Below are 25,000 nucleotides of genomic sequence, written 5' to 3' on the forward strand. Positions count from 1 at the left end.
CAAAAGTATTTGCCTTCAAATGTACTTAAGTATAAAGTAAAAGTACTAAAAGAGTAATTCTGGCTCTGATGTCCTGTTATCATTTTTATAACCAGACTGGCTTCATAAACTCATTTCAGGTGAAAGTCCTCCAGCGTCTCTCTTGGTAAACCAGTCTTTTAATAGAACGTCATTAATTAGTGACGCTGACGTCTATTAAAATGATCATAAGCACAAAACACTGAAGGTAAACAGTTTCCATCAGGGAGAACCGAGTGGCTCTGAAATCACTTTTACAAACAAGCAAAGTTTAAGTTTAAGATTACTTTGTAAATTAGTTACAAGCTGAATAAAAACTGGCTTTAAACTCAGGATCACAGATGAGCTCCTTTACTGTGTTGATCTGTAGGCCTCTGTTCATAAACATAAACTAACCCAAACTAATTTACTATAAAATGAAAGTGTTTGTATGAATTCAGAGAAAAAGGAACAGGCCAGTCACGACTGCATATGTGGACATATTTCTATTTTGTGGTCTTTTTGCAGGTTAGGTTAGTTCCATCACTGGTGTTCTTGCTTTGCGCTTCTTTCGTTTTGACATGTTACGTTTTTATACACACAGAAAATAAAAGGAACGACAGATTTCTCAAAATGTAGCTTAGTAAAAAGTGAGATATTTGACTTTGAAATGTAGTGGAGTGAAAGTAAAAAGTCGCCTGAAATGGAAATACTTAAGTAAAGTACAGATACATGAAAAAAACTACTTAAGTACAGTAACCAATTACATTTACTTAGTTACTGTCCACCACTGCATGACGTTGCTAGCTGTGTAGTTCTTCCTGTGAGGCAGTAAGGTGTTTAAGTTTAGTCTGAACATGATAGTCTACTTTTATATGCTCATCTTAAGCGAAATGCATCAATTAACATATAGTTCATTTTAAAGACAAGCAGTTTTTTTCCCAAGAAAATATTTCGATTAGGTATCGGCCATCACTCAAGGCATCAATATTAGTATCGGTATCATAAATAAGTAGTATTGTGCCATCTCTAATTTAATTAAAAATACTTTTGGGCAGAGTTGTGGACACACTGACATCATCGTATCGCCCACCCAGCTGCCCAATATCTGAATGACACCATCCACAGGATGTGACTACGGATATTCCTTCCATATCTATGACATAGACTCTAACACAAAGCCTACTACTTACTCCACTGTAACAGACTTCATTAGTGACAACATGCCATAAGAACATGCCAGGCACCATGACCACGATCTTTTCAGCACCAGCTTAGGAATGTCATAACGATGCTGCTACCGCTGTGCGATAAATCATATTTTTATCGCTATTGTAATGCGAGTTTTCACAATGAACACATCCTGAAGAGCTGCCACAACAGAACATATGTTTTGTAACCTTTATAGAAAAGGCTGTGGTGATGCGGACCACCAAATGTGCTTGCAGTTCTGATGTAAGCAGCTGTTAGTACATCTTTTCTTTCCATATTGCACAATGGTGAAGTTAATGGCGAGTTAATTTTTTTTTTTGATACTTTTTTGATCCCACAACCAGGGAAAATCCACCTCCGCATTTAACCCATCCGTGAAGTGAAACACCACATACACACTAGTGAACACACACACTAGGGGGCAGTGAGCACACTTACCCGGAGCGGTGGGCAGCCCTATCCACGGCACCCGGGGAGCAGTTGGGGGTTAGGTGTCTTGCTCAAGGACACCTCAGTCATGGACTGTCGGCCCTGGGGATCGAACCACCAGCCCATGACTGCCCAAAGATTTCTGTTTCGGCAGAGTCTGTACTTGCATCACATCTAGTTAGAGGCACGCTATTCTAAAAATAAGTTATTGCTGCTCATATCATCGTTGTGATATCCGACAGCTTTACCATCACATTTTATGTCCATATTGTGCCTGACTACACCTGTCTACAGTGTTACTGACCCACGATTTCATTCGTCTGTCAACAGGCAGTCAGCTTCTGAAAGGATTATTAACAGAATCCGTTAAACGCTCAGATTGATGCGGTTGGTCCCTGGAGGCAGTTCTCAGAAGGTCAAGTCCATTTGAAACACAAGTTGCTCACTGGGTCAGCACTGGGCAAACATCACTCATCTCAAAGGGCACAGCTGGATAATTATAACTGACACTGAATGAAACCGGCGCTATACTCCTAAACCTCTACAAATAAAACCAACCTGATGTCATGCGCAGACGTTCATGTTTTGGGGGTTTTTCTTGCAAGTTATTCCATTCCCACAGTGCTACATCACTGTAGCCTATGACGAGTGCATAAAGACAAGCAAATGGTTTAGTCAAGCTATTCAACTACGAGATTTAATTCTACTGAAACAGATGCTTTCAGACAGAGATTCTTGTGGAAATTATGGCTTATTATAAAGAGGATATGCCAATTCCATAATGACCATATGCAAAGAAAGATCACAGAAAAATACAGGAGAAATCAAACAGTGAGCCACAACTCTGGAAGATCTCAGCTGAAGGATTTTTTAGTCTGTTGTTCGTATCAGCACTCATGGCAACATGTTTCTTATTAGATTAGTCATACTATTGGCTTGCATCATGGGCTAAAAATAGAGCGAGTGAGCGGCTGTGGGGAGAGGTGAGGGGCGGGAGTGATTTCTGAAAAGAAACTTTGGGTTAGGTGTCATTTGAACATCATCTTAACAATACAACGCATGTGTGTCACACATTTAAACAAGACGTTTACTGCTCGCCCTCTTGGAAGTCCTTGTAAGGCGAAATTCTACAGACTCTTTAGTGCATGATGAGCTTTCTCCCCCAGTTCAGCAGACAGTAAGCGGACTGTAAAATGCACCATTTGAGACCACAGCAAGGACGAAGGAAGTGTTGTTGTTGTTTTAATCTTTAACTGTGCTTCCATCTTCTAATCACACAGCTTCAATTCCTAGTAAAGACTTACTGGAAACAACAATCACTTCAATTAGTGACCGGAAAGAAGCAGTAATGCTCATAATTGACAGTAATGACCCCTTCCAACAAAGTGATAAGGATGCCAGGATGACAATTCTCTTGAAGTGACAGAAGGAGAACTCACTTCTGGACATAATCGATACCAGTCAATAACATGCCTCTGCTTTATCAACCCACCAGCTTTGCACACAGCCTAGTTTACATTGCCACAGTGTCCTCAGTTAGTTTGAGCTGATCATACCGGACATGAAGAACCTGAAAATTAAAGGTTTTGTTGGGGGGGGGGGGGGGGTGGATTTAGAAGGTTTGGGAAAGCACTGAAGCCCTCCTGATATCCTCCAGTCAGTGCCAAGCTTGTCAATGGAAAAATCACCACACATCACATGCAGCACTGGCAGTAAACATAACGTGAAGGAGCATTTTAGCATCACATTATCACACTCACTGACACAAGAACAGCACAAGATTCCAAAATTCCTGTCACAGACTTTCATCTTCACCTCTCCGGTACTCAGAAAAGTCTCTTCACCACTTACAAACGCTCAAAGCGAAGAAGGGTCTCAGTAGGGCTACTCTTCTTGCCCCAACGGTCAACCCCAAAATAAATAAATAATTCAGCAAACGCTGAGGGCGTCTTCTTGGAGAGCACCGCGAAGGAGGCACAGGCGTTTTTAGCCACTTGTTCGCCCCCTAAACAACTTTCAAACGGGACTTCCACAGCTAGACCAAAAGCAGCCAGTGGCGCTAGCGGTGTGAACGCTAGACTCGAGGCAAAGTTGCCCGAGGAGACTCACCGCTCGTTCTCTGAGTCGAGCTGGACACTGAGGTCTGGCCCATGACTGTCCGCCGACTAAGCTAAAAGCCGTCCGCTCCCCCGACCACTCTGGCCACAAAGTCCGCGCATTTCATTCCAGGCGAGGCTTCTTCTCCACGCTTCGCAGGCTCGTCAGAAACGCTTCTTCATACCGAAATGCCTGTCATTCCTTTCTACACACTGCGCGCGGGCTGAGAGGTCACAGGGAGGAAGTTGCCTGGCTCCTCCTTTCTGCAGCCCCTCAACCCAAAGAGACGCCTGTTTGCTCTGGGCTGCGAGCGCGAGCTCCTTCTTTCTGCCCTACATTCATCTTTATCACGCAGAGCTAGTCTGAAACAGTCTTTCCGCTTCTCTAGTTTGATCAAAGCGGTTTTACACTGAGCCCTTAAAGTGCCGTTGCGAAAAAGTGCAACAGCTTGGCGCTCCCTTGCGTCTTTTTGTGATCCCTTGTGTTTAGAAGGCAATGCAAAAGCATTGCGAGCCTTGCTGTAAAAAGACGTGGAAAACAGCGAAGATTTCTGTTGGTGTCCAATAGCCACTAATGGTATTTAGTGTTTTCCTAAGGGGTCGAAACTGGGGACCAGCGTTTACCCTCATATAATACTCTGAATTCAGGTCATAAAGGCCTCCCTAATCCGCTGACGAGCTGATTCAGGCGTGGTGGTCATGTGCTGAACTCTGCGGGGTTTCGGCCTGCGAGGACTGGAGCCTGACACATATGGTGTGGAGTCTAATGGTTTATCAGGCGTTCAGGAACACAGAATTATTGCAGGGGAGTGTAAAATGATTGTGAGGGAATGCCAAACCACTCTGAGGGAACACTAAATTGTTGTGAGGGAATGCTAAATTATTTTGAGGGAATGTAAATGATTGTGAGGGAATGCAAAGTCATTGTGTGGTACAGCAAAATCTTTCCGAGGGAATGTAGTTATTGTGAGGGAATGTAAAATTACTGTGAGCAAACACAAAACCACTGCGAGGGAATGCAAAATTATTTTGAGGGAATGTAAAATTGTTGTGCAGTAAAGCAAAACCATTGCAAGGGAATGTACAGTTATTGTGAGGGAATGTAAAATTATTGCGAGGTACACCAAAATCTTTGCAAGGGAATGCAAAATTATTTTGAGGGAATGTAAAATTATTGTGAGGGAATGCAAAGTTGTGTGGCGAGGGAATGTAGTTATTGTGAGGGAATGTAAAATCTTTGCGAGGGAATGTAGTTATTGTGAGGGAATGTAAAATTACTGTGAGCAAACACAAAACCACTGTGAGGGAATGGAAAATTATTTTGAGGGAATGTAGTTATTGTGAGGGAATGTAAAATCTTTGCGAGGGAATGTAGTTATTGTGAGGGAATGTAAAATCTTTGCGAGGGAATGTAGTTATTGTGAGGGAATGTAAAATTACTGTGAGCAAACACAAAACCACTGTGAGGGAATGGAAAATTATTTTGAGGGAATGTAGTTATTGTGAGGGAATGTAAAATCTTTGCGAGGGAATGTAGTTATTGTGAGGGAATGTAAAATCTTTGCGAGGGAATGTAGTTATTGTGAGGGAATGTAAAATTACTGTGAGCAAACACAAAACCATTGCGAGGGAATGCAAAATTATTGTGAGGGAATGTAAAATTATTGTGAGGGAATGTAAAATCATTGCGAGGGAATGTACAGTTATTGTGAGGGAATGTAAAATCATTGCGAGGGAATGTACAGTTATTGTGAGGGAATGTAAAATCATTGCGAGGGAATGCAATGCCATTACCTCTGTTCAAAATTGTGAGAGAAACCCAAGAGACAAAAAAGCGAACTATTGACTGGCTTGAAGTAGCAACTGAACATTACTTCTCGAAAAGCACCGTTAATTTCTCTTTCTTTACAGCCATTCATTTGAACACATTTGCTGAAAAATGGTTTATATTTGACAGTCTCTTAAACAGGTGAGGTTGTGAAAAGTCAAAGTATATATCTGACATTTAGTGCAAATAGATCAAGCCAAAGCAAATACGAGCAGAGTCTTTTTCCGTGACCCTTTGAGATCAATGAGAACAATGGCTGCTGTTTTGTTTCCTCCATTGTGAACGGGCAGGTTTCACTGCAGTCTTGATGTCAGAGCTGCCATGATCTTTAGTGCTGGTGTCTGGATTGTACTCGTTGTGTGCGTTTCCTGTAGAAGAGGCCAAAAGCCCCGCTGCCTTCGGTTCCCCTTTCCCTCAGTGGTGAAGTGGTGGGTGAGATCCAGGCAGGAAGGCTTACGGAAATGAGCCTGCTCTGGAGATGGAAGGCATTGTTTTACACGCCGTTCTGCTGTGAGTTCTCATCAAGCTTCTGCGCCCCACCCCTTCCCTTCTTCCTGAGCATTTTCATCGCTTTCTCAGTACTGCCCCAACCCCAGTGGCTGTCTAAACACCCTGATCAAGAACATAAGATTTGGTAACAGGGCCATCAAACTTAGTCATATTTGGAAAAAGTCACACCCAAGGTGGAGGGCGACATGTCAGCCACCAAGTGGTTTCTCATCAGTGGTTTCTGAGACAGATGCTGGTCTGTGAATGAAAATGGTTGAGGGTGAAAGGTTCCTCTTTTGGTGGTTCTACTCGTTTGGTAGTTACGGACCACACTTGGTAGCAAAAAACAAGCAACAAACCAGAGAAAAGCAGAAGGGAAAACTGACATATTGTGTTTCATTCTACTCTGTTTTTCAGTCACTTTTTGGGTACTCTGTCAGCAGATGCTAAAATATTCAATTTGTGCTTTTACTATGTTGTCAAACTCAGTCCATGTGTATAAACTCTGTCCTAGTCACATGCCAGTGCTTTAAACAGCACCTCCCCCAAAGTCAGCATCTGGTGTCCCCAGTGTTCAGAGGTTGATCGTAGCTGTACGTCAGGCTGACATCATGCCCTGCCTGTTCCTGATCAGCGAACACCCTGACAAAGCTTGATAGAGAACCATGTGTGCCCTGACGAAACTTCCTGCGTATACACAACACACACACACACTACCCAGCAGCAAACAGGGGAAACTGTACTCTGTCCGAGTGTCAGATAATATCCTCGTCGAGCTCTGCTAATATTTACACTGGAAGAACACAATTTTGTAGCATCTAATCAAACCCAGTGATGTAACAACAGTAGAAGTCATCAAAGAGAGCACCTAAATACAGGCTACATGGTATGACACATTGCACATACATTGTGATGACACCATAAGTTGGAAATTATCTCATCCTTTAAGCCCTTTTAGGATGCAGAGTAAATTGACGTTACTGTTTGGTCTAATTATTTCAGCAGCAGACCGTTTCTGACAATGTTCACAACCCGTCTGGATAGTAGCATATGCTTTGGAAACGAGCACAAACTACCCTTACATGCTCAGCAGAGCGCTGACTCATAGCGTCCTATAATGTATTCCTTATACGGCTCATTTATAGAGAGTTTTTTGGTGAGTCACTAACGCCTAAAGCACCTCCTTTCGACTCTGAGCGAGTTTGAAGCAAACACTGCCATCTTTTGGCCGTCAATTTACTTTCTTCATGCAAATTTCTTTTAAACATTAAAAAAAAAAGCAGAATAACTGACCAACTTATTACCGTATCAATTCTATTTATTCTAATTCTATCAATTCTAACTCACAATCATTCTTTACCTTCAGCAAAGCACTGAAAAAAACCCACTTCTGCGCATACCAGCCATCCCTCATATCATGTTTCGCATAGAAGTTTTCACATTAAATTGATTCAATATTGTGCGTGTTTGTCCACATACCATGCTGTTCCTCCATCTGGGTTCAGAAATGACTTAGTCAGAATTCCACAGTGGTTAAATGTCCCAAGAGACAGGAGTCTTGAGTGAGTGAGGCTGAAAAAATCTATCCATTTGCTCTGGAGTACAGCCTAAGTGCATATGAGAAGGCAGCTATAGCAGACAGGCCAAAGTAGACTTTTCCACTCTACTGTACCATCCCATCAACACAAAAGCAACCTCTAAATGCTAATACAATGCTAATGTTTCAATCTAGATAAGCTACTTCCCATAATGAGAGCCGACGCGAGCTGCAGGGCTCTCACTGGCGGAGGAAAGTGCTTGATAGAAGCATTAGTATTCTGTAAACTCTGCTCACAGCAGTCACTGACTCAGCCTAGAGACAGTGCCAATCAACATGACGACCCTGATGTCTGTGAAGTGCTCCAGCTACCTCCTAAAAGTGCATGGTGTGGGGCTGCCCAATGAATATAAATACAACAGCATTGCCCAAGGCAGGAAAGGGGGTCATGAAATATTAACCGGCAATCTCAGCACAAAATATCAGGTAATTATTGTTTAAGTGGTGCTCTTTAGTTCTTTCCTCTGCTCAGATGATTTATTCATTAACTAAAAGTCCTGGGATGAAGCTCTGAAGTGTTGGAAAATATAGATTTTTGTTTCCCACTGGCGTATGCAAAAGGATAACCATGGAGGGGTGGACCATGAAACATTTTGAAGGTCACTGTGGGAAAGTGTGTGTCACCTTGAAAGCTCTCTCTAATACTTCAAGGGGAATTCCCCTATTCCAAATAATGTAAAGTTTCTCAGAGGTGTAAACAAAGTCATCCAGAGTGTTTTAATGTGAAATACTTGGTGCAGCGTAGTGGGAAATTCCCTCTGTGCGGCAAACCGGGGTCCGCACTACTACATTTGTTTGTCTATGTAACAAGTTTTAGGTGGTCAGTCACTCTGAATAAGAGCCTCTGCCAAATATAAAACAGTACATTGCAGAAAATATAAGTTTTTTGGGGGAGTATTTTGCTTGTGTTTATCTCTTCGCCATGAATGCATTTAAAAATACATGTAACACCAAATTTATCATAATGCAGAGTGTCAGGCGGCACATTTGTATATATTCCATGTAAAAGCTTTAGCTTTTAGATGGACAAAACCATTTTGGATGTCTGGTTTCTAGTACCGTATATAACCCTGTTTGTTGTTTCTTGCCAGTTATGTGTTCTTGCATTAGTTCATGCACAAGAGAACTAACAAAAAGTCTAGAGTTGATTCTCGATTATGCATATGCAGCTAGGACTGAAAGATTTTTTATATTGAAATTGCAATTTGAAAAAGCGCAAATTTAAAACCATAAGAATATGCAGGTTTAATTGTAGTCTTCATTATAAACTTGTCTTACAATTTAGGCGGAGAAACAACATAATAGCACACAGAGCTTGTGAAATGACTGTGGATGAATTAAACGTTTAACAACTGTTGCAGCTGTCTTTCAACTCAAGCACCGAAGAATTGCCAATGCCAGTAAAGGAGGCCATCATGAGGCTGCTAATTAGAATAAATCAATCAGAGACAGACAAAACATTAGCCGCTGGGTCCGTTTCCAGACCCAGATTTTCAGTGATGACTCACCATTGGCACTGCAGTTTAGTACAAAACGAGGCTTACTCAATGTCCAAGAAACACGCCAGAATAATGTTAGCATCAACTGTGTGGTGCACAAGAACGCTCTTTAGAGGTAGCAAGCAACCTGTCAGAGCCCAAAAGACCACAGCAGTGCGCTGAACAGTTTTAACCATGCAGATAAAGAACGCTCTTCAAGATTAAACCTCAAGGCATTGATGTGTCAAAGACAATGCTGTGGCTTCACAGGGCTCATTACAAAAGCAAAGCACTATTAAGCCTCAAGAATAGAAATATAGATTTCTAAAAGAGAAAAGGCTTTGAAACAAAGGATTTGGGACAGATGAGATGAACCTGAATGATGGAATGAAGAAAGAGCGGGAAAAAAAGGAACGCGTTTATGAAGTGAACAAAGGTATTATATCCAATCCAGATTCAAGCAAGTTGTCACGATTGGCCCCTCCCAGTCCTGTCCATGTGCTCTGTGTTTTGGATCTTCCATGTGTGTTTGTTTTGGTTCAGCCCCCTTGTTTGTTGACTGCGCCCCTGATGGTTTTCACCCATCCCTCGTTATCCCTGTTTTATAAGCCCTGTGTTTGCCCCTTGTCTTTACTGGTCTTTGTTTGATCGTGCTGTTCGTTTGATCTGTTGGCTGTTGGCTGTTATCATGTCTGACTGTCATTCTATCTGTGCTGGCTCTTTGACCCTGGACCGTTTTGAACGTGACCCTGGATTTGCCCATGATAAGTTGCTTATCTCAGCACATGCATCCGCCTCCTTGCTCCCCGTCACACAAGTTCCTCTAAACTCAGTAGACAGCCTTTCATGTTACATCTGGACTAGGCATGTGGCAATACAAAAGAAATAAAATATTCTGAAAACTATTAACACAGCTTAAGTACTATGATATTGTATTCATATAAAAAATCCCAAGAATAAGATTGGGATATGAAAAATAGTTCCCTGATAGCTTCTTTTGTATACAAAGGCATTCATTTGTATAGTCTTAATGGGCATCATGGTTTTGTTTTCCTCTTGATTTTTTTTTTGGGTACGTTGGCAGACCCTCAGTACTATAGGTAGCACACTGAGTCTGTAAGGACTGCACTGCAACTGATACCAGGAGCTGAAAAGGTGCTCAGACCAATAACACAGTAAAACAGCTGTACAAACATCAAACAAAGCACAGGATCACAATGTGACAGCATAGTGAAACCCAAGCTACTCTTCATATCTGAAAAGGCTCTGGTACCACTGCAACTTGTGGTAAATGCTGTATTTCAACATGTTCACAATAACAATACCGCATATGCGAAATATCACGGTATACCTTACTACCAAAACTGGGCACACGCTTAATCAGGGCAGTGATCCAGAACATCCGAGTGTTGAAGCAGTTTTGAAGGTTTTCAGGCCAAAAAGTCGAGTTTATTCATCCTATCTGAACCCCACTTCAATAATAGAGACAAAACTTAAAGTAAAATGGGCAAGGTGAGAGTGAAAATAGCTGCAGTTCAGGGCTGTGATTACTGTATGATATCACCCAATATGATCCAGCCAATATGGATGAAGTCATCTAATTATAGATGATTATATATATTTAGACTATAGATCTCAGCTCATCAAATTAGCAAATGAAGATAACGCAAATTATGCACTTAAACCTCATAAGCATGGGTACATTTAAAAATGTACTGCACTGCAAATGAAATAAGCAGGACATTACAAATGATGCTGCGAATCTTCAGTTCGCTTAGGTCAGCAACGGTGCTGCGAATGGTTTTACAAATCGGCTTTGACTCTGGCTACTGTTGGGCCTTTTACTCCCCACTGGGGCACAACAAGGTACTGCAAACCTTGTCAATCAATATTTGACATCCTGCCTGTAAGTGTTTTTTCTCCAGCCAGGATGGCTCTTATTTGGAAATCTAGGACATTTAATAATAGCGCATCACAGGGAGAGCATTAGGTTTCAGAGTGCAGGGAAACGGAGGCTAATGATGCCATCAGCTAGCAAGAGGCACCTACAGCAGACCTACAACAAAAAAAAACATACCACCTGCCTATTGAGAACATGGCAGCCCACTGCCAGTGGGGACATGCAACAAGGCCTTTACAGACTAATGGTGTTCAGGTGACATGCTTCATTCCCTGTGGATGATGGATTCTGCAGAGATGTTCCGCTCTGGAATCTGATCTAATGGCAAGACAGTGGTGTGGCATGATGTTTTATCCCGGCTTTCGGTCTTAATTAAACTATTTAGGAGTGCACTAATTCAGAGGGGTGGGGAATTGCACAGCAACAGTGAGAATCAGTGTAAATACAAGGTCTCAGAGTGAGCGTGAGACATTAGGATTCTCGGTGAAGGTTTCCAGGCCTGCCATGCAAGCTGTCATTTTAAACTGCTGTTCTCTGTAGGTCACACTGCAGAATATGTTTTGCTCATATCCAGTACACTATGGGAAGAATATGCATCAGCTAAGTGACAAATACAAAACCAATAGTACAACAGCATAGTAACAGTAGTGCCAAATATCCAGTAATACAAGTACAGCAGCATATTTACAGCAGCAGTAATAGACAGAGTTGAGCAGTGTTCTAACAGTAGCGCTAAATATATTGCAATGATTCAAGAGCAGTGTCACAAGCAGGTGTCAAGAGCAAGTGCATCATTTCATATTTTTTGTTAGATAATGTGAGAGTAATGTGCGCAATGCCACCGTCATGGCAACAATAAACTTCCCAGTGTTTTAAACTGGGAAATTAAGTGCGTGGTATTCTACATGTACACATAGAGAGCTTTTTGGATGCTCCTTGTCTTTAATGTTGTCAGTCTCCATATTATACAATGCAATTAGATGTCAAGGGTATGGTCCTATCACCTTTGGCCAGTTGTTTATGGTTCTGTGTCCAGCTTCTAGAGTCTGCTAGCTGGAGCTTCCTGTGGTGGTACTTAATGCTATATTCCATATATGTGATATGTATCTAACAAACAAAAGTTATGTTGCAGTAAACAATGAATACATGAATAGGCCATATGCATAGAACTGGCCTACTATAATTTCTTTTACATAACTGACAGGCTAGGCTTCATATAATGGCACGACTGAAATGAGAAAGAATGGAAGAGACATCATATAAAGCAGAGGTTGCTGTTCCAGCCCTCGCAGCTCACGGATTTCTATTCCCATTCCCAACACGATGGAGCCAGATAATGAGGGGCTGCTGAGGGCTGATTACCAGGCCCAGGTGGGTTAGGAACTGTAGCAGAACAAAATATTGACTAGTAGGTTGTCCATACGGCTGGGAATGTCCTGACATAAAGCATGGATTAAACATGGAATGAACCTTTAAAGGGTAATTCCACTGAGCTAATCTGTGTAATTTGGCCATTAACATGTCAACAAAGTCATTCATAGAGTGGTTTGAGGTAAAATGCTCTGTTGTAGATAACTGTTCACAGTGGGGCTGATGGCAACCAGACATAGAAAGACTTCAAAGCCTCTGAAAGCTTCTTCGTATAAAGTTATTGTACTAACTAAATTACATATGTAGTTCCTGATGAGTGACATAATAAGGATTGTGTATAAATAAATATAAAGTGTATTTGGAAAAAAAAATTATGTAAAACTGTATCAAAATAAGAATGTTCTACACTTGCGTAGCTCACCGGATTACAGCTTATTCGAATGTTTATGGCCATGATAATACATTGCTTTCTTGAGCAGATATGACATAGAAAGATATATAGATACTGTTGCTATTTATTGAATATACATGTATATATCTGTCTGTCTTGCATGGCATGATAAAATGGTACACTTGATGGAAATGCAAATGGAAAAAAAACTTGTTTAGGATTTTACAAATCACTTGATTTGCATTGCAAAACAGCATGAAGTCAGATTCCCTAAGAACTTGCTTAGCTTACCCTATCCATGCAGTTTCGTCCTCGAGGAATGGAATGCTCATATAATAGACCAACGAACAAACCAATCAGCATGAGAATGCACACAAAAATAGATCAGTTTTCAGTCAGAGCCAGAAGAATTTCTACTATGTTTTTGTTATCAAGACACCAAGAATTTCTATACCCACACTGAATATGGCCAGTACTGTACTCTCAGCAATCTGCAGAGTTCCAGCTCTTCACTGACTGCATGTCACAGAGATTACACACTTTTTACTTTCCTCCTACGTGCAGAACAGCTCTGCTTAAGCATTAAAGACATCATATAATGGGAACTTTGTAATATTGTGCCATTCATAGAACTAGAGTGACCCCAGTTGACTGCATCATAAGACATGGACCAAATATAGCATGACTGTAAAGCAGCACTGCTGCTCTGTTTATTCAGTGATAAAACAGCACGCTAGATGGATTCGCAGCATGTAAGCGGATCACGAAAAGCCCCCAAGACAGTCCTGAATCATGCAGGACCGTACAAATCAGCTAAGAGCCTATATATAACTACAGGTCAGCTACATCACACATGACACTGATACTGTTACTAATCTTTACTTCGCCTCAGAAGTCCACCAGTGCAAATACTGAGTAAGAAACTTTGGTAAGTACACCACACAGCATGTACGCACACATACTACCACACATGTAGAGTTGGAGAATGAAATAAGCACTCACAGGCATGCTCCATGTCTGGAAGGAGAGGAAACGAATGCTCTAGTGAGTTGCTCCTCTGTAGCTTCACTCAGCCCCTCTTCTCTCTCTCTCTCTCTCTCTCTCTCTCTCTCTCTCTCTCTCCAGCCGGCCCCTCCCGTGCTGTCTCTCGCAGCATTCCTGGTTGCGCTAGAGCGCAATAGCAGGAAGAACACAGTGAGAGTTGGAGGATGACAAACAGCCATTACCTCCATTAGAGTGCACTGATTGAGCCAGTCCCAGCCCATCAAGTGGAACCTCCCAATCCACTGGGGCTTTCAGCTACTGCCCAGGGCAAGAGACAAACAGAGAGAGAGAGAGAAGGGCTGTGTAATGGGGAACAGCTCAATAACACCTGCACAACAGTGTCCTTATAAAGTACAACTCCCCTGCCTATAAATTCATACTTTCAATATTCTCATTGAATACTTTGTTCTGTACAAAGTTGAATGTGCTGACAACAAAATCACTAAAATCATCAATGGAAATCAAATTTATTAATCAGTGGAGGCCTGGATTTGGAGTCACACACAAAATTAAAGTGGAAAAACACACGACAGGCTGATCCAACTTTGATGTGATGTCCTTAAAACAAGTCAAAATGAGGCTCAGTATTGTGTGTGGCCTCCACGTGCCTGTATGACCTCCCTACAACGCCTGGGCAGCTCCTGATGAGGTGGCGGATGGTCTCCTGAGGGATCTCCTCCCAGACCTGGACTAAAGCTTCCGCCAACTCCTGGACAGTCTGTGGTGCAACGTGGCGTTGGTGGATGGAGCGAGACATGATGTCCCAGATGTGCTCAATCGGATTCAGGTCTGGGGAACGGGCGGGCCAGTCCATAGCTTCAATGCCTTCATCTTGCAGGAACTGCTGACACACTCCAGCCACATGAGGTGTAGCATTGACCTGCAGTAGGAGGAACCCAGGGCCAATCGCACCAGCATATGGTCTCACAAGGGGTCTGAAGATCTCATCTCGGTACCTAATGGCAGTCAGGCTACCTCTGGCGAGCACATGGAGGGCTGTGCGGCCCTCCAAAGAAATGCCACCCCACACCATTACTGACCCACTGCCAAACCGGTCATGCTGAAGGATGTTGCAGGCAGCAGATCGCTCTCCATAGCGTCTCCAGACTCTGTCACGTCTGTCACATGTGCTCAGTGTGAACCTGCTTTCATCTGTGAAGAGCACAGGGCGCCAGCGGCGAATTTGCCAATCCTGGTGTTCTCTGGCAAATGCCAAGCATCCTGCACGGTGTTGGGCTGTGAGCACAACCCCCATCTGTAGACGTCGGGTCCTCATACCATCCTCATGGAGTCGGTTTCTAACCGTTTATGCAGCCACATGCACATTTGTGGCCTGTTGGAGGTCATTTTGCAGGGCTCTGGCAGTGCTCCTTCTGTTCCTCCTTGCACAAAGGCGGAGGTAGCAGTCCTGCTGCTGGGTTGTTGCCCTCCTGCGGCCTCCTCCACGTCTCCTGGTGTACTGGCCTGTCTCCTGGTAACGCCTCCAGCCTCTGGACACTACGCTGACAGACACAGCAAACCTTCTTGCCACAGCTTGCATTGATGTGCCATCCTGGGTGAGCTGCACTACCTGAGCCACTTGTGTGGGTTGTAGAGTCCGTCTCCTGCTACCACGAGTGTGAAAGACCACCAACATTCAAAAGTGACCAAAACATCAGCCAGAAAGCAGAAAGGTACTGAGAAGTGGTCTGTGGTCCCACCTGCAGAACCACTCCTTTATTGAGTGTGTCTTGCTAATTGCCAATAATTTCCACCTGTTGTCTGTTCCATTTGCACAACAGCTGTGAAATTGATTGTCAATCAGTGTTGCTTCCTAAGTGGACAGTTTGATTTCACAGAAGTTTGATTTACTTGGAGTTATATTGTGTTGTTTAAGTGTTCCCTTTATTTTTTTGAGCAGTGTATATATAATGATATATGATAATGGTTTCTTCTAAAGTATTGAACAATTGTATCAGACATCATAAAACGTGTGTAATCTATGCATGTACTAACTTTCTGTAAGGAACCTTTCAGATGCATTAAACTCTTCAGTCGTCTGCTTCCTATCACCACCACTGCGAATGACTCGGACTCTGTTTCTCTACAATGAAGCATTTCCCATCAAACCACTCTGAAGGACTTTGTTTACACCTTAATGATGTAATTATGTGGAAGTACACTAGTGGTTCAGGTAAGTTGTAAAATGCTGGAACTATAACACTTTATCGTTTCCCCAGCGATCTACAGCTGAATTGCCTGCAGCTAATGCCATGTTTCTTACAACTTAGACAATGACTTGCATCTTGGTACAACATGCGCTGTTGGTGAACAGGGGGATGTAAGCAGCGTGGCTTAATGAGTGCTGGTGCCACACCTGGAAAGCTGCCATCAAGGCAATTGCTACTCACCTATTTTCCACTGTACAGCTAAATGGCTCCCAGGGCCATACTGTGCTGCTCTCAGATATGAGGACTATGGTTTTTATTGCCTATACTTGTAACAGCATCCATCCATTTTCTAAGCCACTTCTCCCTCGGGGTCATTGGGGGGGGGGGGGTGCTGGAGCCTATCCCAGCCGTCATTGGGCGCCAGTCCATCACAGGGCAGACAGACAGACAGACAGACAGACACAGACAATCACTCACACACACGGCAACGTAGCATGTCCAATTGGGCTGACTGCATGTCTTTGGACTGTGGGAGGAAACCCACGCAGACACAGGGAGAACATGCAAACTCCACACAGACCCCAGTCACCCGGCTGGGGAATCGAACCCAGGCCCTCCTTGCTGTGAGGCGATAGCGCTACCCACCGTACCACCGCGCCGCCCGTAACAGCAGATCAGATGAGATCAAACCTGTACTGTGGTCTTCGGATTTGTAGGCCACTACATAAGCTGCATAACTAGGTTAGACAAGTGGATTAGCATTAGCGTAGCTAGAAGGTCCACATCACCATGGAAAATGATTCATTTTGGCCTTCTGTTCCTCTTACTCCAACCACCCCAGTTTGCCTCTCAGATTTCACTCATTATCATCTAAACGTGCATTCGGTTAGTCACAACTGAACCTGTTTGGTTGCAAGAACTATGTTAGCTAAGCTAAGGCTAATCAGCTGCTCTTTCCTAGTTTCGACAATTAGCATTTAGCAATTATTGCTAGTTTGATTTGCCGTTTATTGAATGGTGGATTGAAAATCATGCCTTGCTTTCATTTATTTTGTGACTGTGTAAGAAAACTGACCTTATTTGATTGTTTTTGGGTTTTACCAAGATGTTGTGGCGCAATACCGATGTAAACAGACTCAGCCAGCAAATAGCTCATTATCAACATTACGCCCAGCTGAATGGATCTAGGGCCTTGAGTACGTTAGCGAACCATGCTGAGAAAACGGTGCTGAGCACTGTTTGTAAGCGTTCCATGTCCATACCTAATTGCTACTAGAACAGTTACTCTGTGCTCGGAACTGTATAGGCCTAAGTTGCCTATGCCAGGGGTCGCTATGGACCACAACAACCACTGGAATCATCATAGAACCATTTTTGTAAATGAGATAAAGAACTCTGAAAAATTAAACAACCTATGTAAGAGTTCTATACTATTAAAAGCTTTTCCTAGAACTGTACATCCAAGCCAAGAATCATTTAGCAGGGTTTATTGTTAAGAGTGCGAACTACACTATTGCTGCTAAAATGTGCTAAACGTCATCACACAGCTGCTTTCACAGAAGATTCAGGAACAGCAGCCGTGTTTCTCATTCCTCTCGGGCCAGGAGAACAGAGAGAGGCTTCATATGTGCTGGTCGGGGCAGCACCTTGAATAAGCGAACTTACTGGGTGCGCTCCTCGTGGGTGAAAGCCTCCCACAATTTTTCCCTCTATTTTCAGCAGCAGGACTTGATGCCCAAAATTGGCCACCACTCAAGAAGGATGAATCATTGCTTGTGATGCTCCTCGCTGGCTGTATAGAAGCTAAGGAGAGCTTTCAAAGCTCACCCCTAGAGGCTTAGCGGTCATATGAGCCAAGAATTAGTTTTAGTATTGTAATGTGTGATCAGGCTGAAGCCGCAAGGCAACATTTGTACACTTTGTGGGGGCGTAGGGGTGAGATTGGAGCTATATTTGGAAAGGTTCATGTGGAAACATACTGCTTCTTCTATCTGGCTTGCTTATGAGTAAACATTTTTTAAGAAAGCAGACTGAAGACTCCAGTGAATGACAAAAATACTACTGGGATCACATGCATGTCCTTGCTATCTAAATAGCCTGTCTGTTTAACGTTGCTTCTTAAATGAATCATGCACCACACTGATACTGTTGCCTTAGGCCGAGAACTAAAGAGTGAAAGTGAAACTTGTTGGCGTCTAAGTTTAGCTTTTCTGATGGATGGTTTGATATGAAATTGTAGTTATAACAGCTAATGTAAGTGCTGTCAGGCGAGGAAAGGAGCCTTACACAACTCAAACAGCAGGGACATGCACTAAGAGCAGAAGTAAATACTGAGAGCAGCATGATGAATTAAACTGTCATGAAACAGTGCCAGTTTTTCCTTTCCTCTTCTTTTTCAAAAGAAAAGTAAAGTGGTAGAGGTTCTGTCCAGTTCTAAACATAGCTTACAACAAATCATCTCTTACAGTAGCTTTGCCTGAACTGACAATTTCTTAAACTTTGGTGTCAAAGTCCACCATCCACTTCAGCACTAATAGGGTGTTACACGACCACAGAATCAACTCCACATGACCTTCTGTGTTTCTCTGCCGGATATTGTTGGACTGTACTGAGACATTTTAACCAAGCAGGGTTACTTTTTGATAATTAGGTTAAGCAGTTTTAAGAGAAGAACATATTGAGAAGAATGTAGGGGCTTAAAGCTGATAAAGCTATTGAAATACTATGTGGTCCTGATTACATTTACATACAGGAGTTATCTATCATGGTATAGATTGAGGCAAATACTAGGAGTTTAAAGTGTAGTGTGTTGTGCTTGCCGAGGTGGGGAACTCGAATCCTAGTTTGCTGTGTAGAAGGTAGTGGTCTTACCCACTGCATTAAACAAACGTTGGGAAAAGTACAAAGCAAGATTGCAATGAAAAGTAAAAGGTATGTTTATGTCATATTCACAAAACTAAACAGCATTCTGCAACTTTAAAAAGTGCAATGTGTAAGATTTGGTTTAGAGTGTCTGATGAGTGTCTGAGAAATGTTTTCATTAATGTCTAATCACCTATAACTATGAATCATTGTGCTTTTGTTAGCTTAGAATGGACCCTTCATATCTACTTGAGAAGCAGGTCCTCTTCTAACATGTTGCACCACCATACTTCTACAGTAAACTAGAATGGACAAATGATACACTGGCCCTTGAGGTTGCTTTTTTTGCAGGTAGAAGTGGCTGTCTGTCCTAACCATCTTGTGTTGTGAGAACCCAAATTTTGACAAATGTGGATCATACATATTATTTAGAACAAGCAAAGGAAAGGAGGGTGAGTCAAAGAAGCAGAAACATAAAGAAGCAAACAAAATCAGGACATCAGAAAACCTGATGGCCACTGTAGGTTGTACAACACACTTGGAAAGGGAGGGGTGAGGGAGGGGTGTTCATATAGATGTCACTGAATATTACACACTGCTACTTTAAACAAAGCTCCTAAAAAACAAACCTCTGGAAACGCGTACCATCTGACTATCCTTCACCTTCACTATATGTCCTAAAGTCTGTAAACACTCCATTTAATTAGTGAATTCAGCTACTTTAAGGCGCACACATTGTTTACATTGGTGTTCAATTATGCGCACACAGCTTGTGTAATCTCCAAAGAAAAGCACTGCCACAAGAATGTGACTCTGGAGCAGCTGCACATGAGCCCAAGGCCTCCATGCCCCAATGCCAGCTGTCAGCTAGAGGGGTATAAAGCCCTTTATCATCAAGCTGTCAAGCAGTGGAACTACATTCTCTGTAGTGATGGAGCTCCAATACCTTTGAGTTGGAGTGGCATGTATGATCCAGAACTAATCATTCAACATCAGTACCTGACCTCCAACATCTACTGTAAAGCCTTTCCAGACTAGTAGAGGCAGTTTCCACACCAAACCCCCAATTAATATCCTTGATTTATAGAAAATTATTGGATATGCAGGTGTGTACAAACTTTTGGACACAGTGTATCAATAGAATGTAATGACAACAAAAGATTGGTGAGTTTTACAACTAGCCAATGTCCATAAAAACAGCTGCTAGGGCTGTAGGATCATTTTGTGACCGATCAACATGCCCCACTAAACCCATTTGTGCATGCTCTCTATGGGGTCTCAACTAAATGCACAACTGGTATAAAAGGCATCAATTAACACAGGATGGTCTGCATGAATGAGTTTGTACTGGCTGTAATACAGTTTGTATTAGGGATGCATTATATGTTGCGAGGACATGAATCAGTTGATAGATTCCTAAAGGAGTAGGTCTTTGGTGATGTTCTATGAATGTGGTTCTCCTGTTCATCCTCTCCTGAATGTTGGACAGATCCATCATACATTTCTTAGCTGTTTTATGTATGCATGTATGTGTATGTATTTGTAGGCACTTGGATATCACATCTAGATGGTTTTCAGATGCTCCACTCAAGATTTAGTTTTGGTGCTGGGCTTATATGGCTACATGATAGGGACTAAATGCCATAAAACAATTCTACTATTATATTGCGACATATGTGACATGGTTAAAGAGTGGTCGCATGATGATGAGCAAAAAGGTTTGGCCAAACACGCACCAACTCATCAGGAACATCTGAGGGTGGTCAGGATGCTCACAGCATAATATTAAGAAAGTATTTTTTTTAAATGTTAGAGACTCCTTTGAATATTGCAGCCCTCTGCTTTAGGAATGTTGCAAAGACCAATATGATGATAATAACTTACATTTACGGCATTTGGCTGACACTCTTATCCAGAGCGACTTACAATTTGATCATTTTTACACAGGTAGGCGAAGGCGGTGTTAGGAGTCTAGCCCAAGGACTCTTATTGGTATAGTGTAGGGGGCTTGAACCCCAGTCTACAGCATAGAAGGCAAAGGTGTTAACCACTACACTAACCAACCACAACTTAAAAAGAGCCTTCTAACACTGTAGTCTAAAACTAGAGATACAACATTATATGAGAAACCATGCTTTATTTGTTGTCATGCAGGCCATTAAGCTCAACAGGTAAATTGAAATAAATATTCAGTATTTTTACACTTTATTACAACTTGCATTTATTTCCAGAGACCTGTTTTCACTTCTTCAGAGAAATCTGCAGGGAGATTTTTCTTGTCTTAGTTATTTTTAGTCTTAGAAGTTAGTTGCATTCTCTGCTTCTCACAATCCAAGTAATTTCAAACAAACCGGAGGTGACAGTTTGCTGGTCTACCGGGTCTTGCACAGTTGTTGAGAGCCTCATATTCTCTGGGTCTTTTAATACTATTTGAACTCCAGTTTTTTTCCACCTTTGACTTTCCCTTTATTATTGAAATGGATCATCTTTTATCATGTCTCCTCAGAAATGTCTCCTGAAAATGAAGGACTAAGCCATTTTGACTGGAAATAAAATGCATTAATGGTTGTCTCTGATTTCTACACAGTACTATTCTTGTATGGATTTTGCCCCTGTTCACTGAGGAGGGCAGCTCAAGAGGTAAAACTTTCTGCAAGGATCACTGCTGGAGCATTATGGAGTCTCCAAAACTGTGACCACCTTCCAAATAAGTCTTAATACAAGAACCTTTCAAAAACTTCCAGACTAACCTGCAGTCATGTACACTGTTAGAAATCAAGGTTCTGTGTAGGTACATTTTTTTATTCCTCAAGGTACAAACAGTGTAAATGTTCCCTGAAAGGTACACCAGTGATTTTGAGGTAATTGTGAAACTTAAATAGGTTTTTCCCAGGTAAAAAGTATGTATTTGTACCTTTTCATTACCTAATGTTTTAAAACAGAACAATAAAATAGAAAGCCTGGCGACGAGACGAGGTGTGTGGAGTCAGAACAACTTGTAAATGTAAATTCAGTGGATTGTGGTACAACTATGTTCCCTGACTAAAGGTACTGAGATGTACCCTTGAGGGTTCCACCCCAGTGGCAGTTTACTCCCTTTATTTCTGATAGTGTAAACATCTCAGCATTGGTCTTATTGACCATAGAAACCAGATCCAGTCAAAGCTCCAATGATTCAGATTCAGATTCAGATTCAGATTCCTTTATTGCAATTTCCCCCTGGGATCAATAAAGGAATCTGAATCTGAATCATTGGAGCTTTGACTGGATCTGGTTTCTATGGTCAATAAGACCAATGCTGAGTTGTTCTTGTTAACAAATACGGTGCGTTTGCCTGAAAAGAAAATCTAAAAGGCGTGGGGGTGGACATGTGCTGTGGCTTTTTTTTTTTTTTTGCTTCCAAAGGCCCAGGGAGCTTGTTAGAATTGCAAAATCTGGTCGCCTCTACAGAGAGAGACTAAATATGGGCTGTCGATGAATCTTCCAATAACACAAAGAATTTATCTGTGCAAAAATGCCAGACTGACCACATCAAATAGCTCTTGAAAAGGTCATTCCAGTCTCCTGTGTTAAACCCCACTGGAAAGCTGTAGGATGAGCTGAGAGAGCACACAAACAAGGGCCAAGGAGTTTGAGGGATGTGGAGATGCTGTCTCCGATTCCTTGTTATTCTAATGAGATGCTGCTCTAATGAGATGCTATTCTAATGACATTCCATACTATTCTAATGAGCATTATTTGAAGTGACTCAGTGCTGGATGTGTGCAAAGCGTCAGGGTGTTGAGAATTCCGAACATTGAAGATATTTTACTTGGTGAATTCCACCAATTTTTCAGAATTTCTGCATAAATCAGTCACTGAGATGTTTGATGTTTGAGTCACCTGGAGTGGTTTGATGTGAAATGGTTCATTTGCAGAGAAACTTACAGACTCAGATTTGTTTACAGTGGTGGTGACACAAGAACGAGGAGTCAGAATAGCTACTACATAAAAACAGCCATTTTATTTACTACCAAAACAACCAGTAAACCTATACATATCTTTATATGTATAGGTTTATATGTATTTATATAGTGTTTATATGTATATTTTGATGATGGTAAAATACATTGATGGGCAGTGACTATTAGAGCGAGGCCTTTAGATCAAGTTATAATTGTCAAAACTCATTTTGTCATGTCTGCTTTGTCATGTCTCCCCCTGTGAGATTCCAGTAGCTATTTTAAAGCTAAGTTAATGGAGATTTACATTAATCTTTAGCTGTTCTAGATTAAAAATAGACATTTGAAGCATCAAAAACACTTTACAACATGTTAGTGGATATTTTACCTTGTAGTAGTTTCACAGTGACTCTTTCAGAAGTGAGCCTTAATATAGAGCTTTACTCTTGTACTCTGGTCACTGACATATCTAGAACTTCCAGAAGGCCAAAAGTGATGATTTTCTCATTACATTGGTCCTGCTTATTGTAAAAAATAAAGATTTTTTTGGGACTATTTTGCCTTATAATGTACTGCATGTACATCTCTGTTGTAGATTTATTTACAAAAGTAAATTTTCATTTATGGCATTTGGCTGACGCTCTTATCCAGAGCAACTTACAATTTGATCATTTTACACAGGTAGGCCAAGGTGGTGTTAGGAGTCATGCCCAAGGACTCTTATTGGTATAGTGTAGGGTGCTGACCCAGGCAGGGGATTGAACCCCAGTCTACAGCATAGAAGGCAAAGGTGTTACCCACTACACTAACCAACCACCTACATTTTGGGCCAAAAGCTTATCGGAAGCTTATCAGCAAAGTTATGTAAAACAAAGTGTCAGGCATTAGGCAGTGTACGCATTTCGTTTAATAACTTTTTGAAATTGTGAGGTAGCTTTTATATGCTTCAAATGTCCGGTTCCTATCATGACCACTAAGCAGTTCTGACTACTTATGTTTCTCTACAGTAGAAAAGTTCACAGACCGTTCTTTTTTTTAAAACATCTTAACTATATAATTTTACTGAAATTTTAAAAAAAGGTGAAATTTCCCTTTTAAGTGGAGAAATATGACCTAATAACGCAGAGATTGTGCCACACTGCATTCAGCATTCCAAATAATGTATGCGCTGGTCTTCTTGGTGGGAAAAAAAACAATCAGAAAAGTCACAATTTCATATTTTCCTTGAATCATTCCGCTGCTCCAGTGTATCAAACCTAAAACAACCTAATCGTCACGATACATGTTGTGTTTTGTAAAAATGTCTTGAAGTTTCGTCATTTTATACCACTCACACCCACTCAGAGTGACTTCAAACAGGTCCCAAATGTTAAATACAGCATAAAATTAGGGTCCTAAAGGTAAGCTGGGGTAAAGTAATGACAGTTGAAAGGCACGATGGCCTTTCTAATACGCGTGGCCTTTAAACCTGTGCCGAGAACACCCACAGCTGATTTCTCACCAGACACGCTCTTAAAAGCACTCAAGGAGAGCTGAACACTCAGAGAGACAGAATGACAGGCTAAGACAAGAGAAGAGAGAGAAAGAGAGAGAGAAGGGGGGGCGGCAAGGAGTGAGCGAGCGTGCGAGAGAGAGAAAGATAAAAAGATATTTCAGGGCTGTTTCGTGCTGCCCCCGCAGGTTAGTGGGGGGCAGAAACAAACAGACAGCAGCAATAGACCAGCAGCCTGCAGGAGTGAAGCTCCATCACGAGAATCATCTCTGTCAGCACAGCAGGGCCCAATATCAGCCTTCAATCTTGTTCAGTTCTTTTTCATGTCTCTGTAACATTTGATTCCTCTGACACACCCTGTACTTTCTATTTGGGGAGATAGCACACATACTGTGAGTAACCCTGTAAACTCCACTCCTCCCTCTCTCTATATTGTTCCGTGTTCACGAAATATTCAGCATTCACAGTTTCTTAGTGTTTGTCTTATGGGTTATTTTACAGGGACTTTTATTTTGAATGTGGATTAGCCTCTTTGTGGGTTCTCTTAGAGCAGGGCTGTCCAAAGTCCGGTCCCAGGGCTAAACGTGGCCCGTGGACTGATTTTAATCAGCGCTCCAGCCTATGCATTCCAGCTGTTCCTTTCAATTGGCAGCAGTGCTGTAAACCTACAATTAACCTGTAAATTAGTTACTGAATGACATGTAGTCATAACAGTGCAGCTGA

General features: G+C 41.9%; 1 protein-coding gene across 6 annotated transcripts in view; it reads right to left on the reverse strand.

The window, feature by feature from the left end:
- Window positions 1-25,000, reverse strand: part of phactr2 (phosphatase and actin regulator 2) — a 68,077-nt gene that overhangs the window by 25,003 nt on the left and 18,074 nt on the right. Inside the window, exon 1 of one of the 6 annotated variants that reach the window (XM_017710138.2) lies at window positions 13,791-13,888. The exons of 3 other annotated variants lie outside the window; for them this stretch is intronic. In XM_017710138.2, coding sequence (XP_017565627.1) covers window positions 13,791-13,803 — 13 coding nt within the window. In that variant the 5' untranslated portion in view covers window positions 13,804-13,888. Of the gene's footprint in view, window positions 1-3,747; window positions 4,062-7,530; window positions 7,948-13,790; window positions 13,889-25,000 lie in introns of those variants that run through there. 2 more of the 6 variants (XM_017710137.2, XM_017710136.2) reach the window with 2 other exon arrangements.

Source organism: Pygocentrus nattereri, chromosome 5 (genome assembly GCF_015220715.1).
Source record: "Pygocentrus nattereri isolate fPygNat1 chromosome 5, fPygNat1.pri, whole genome shotgun sequence".
Lineage (NCBI taxonomy): Eukaryota > Metazoa > Chordata > Actinopteri > Characiformes > Serrasalmidae > Pygocentrus > Pygocentrus nattereri.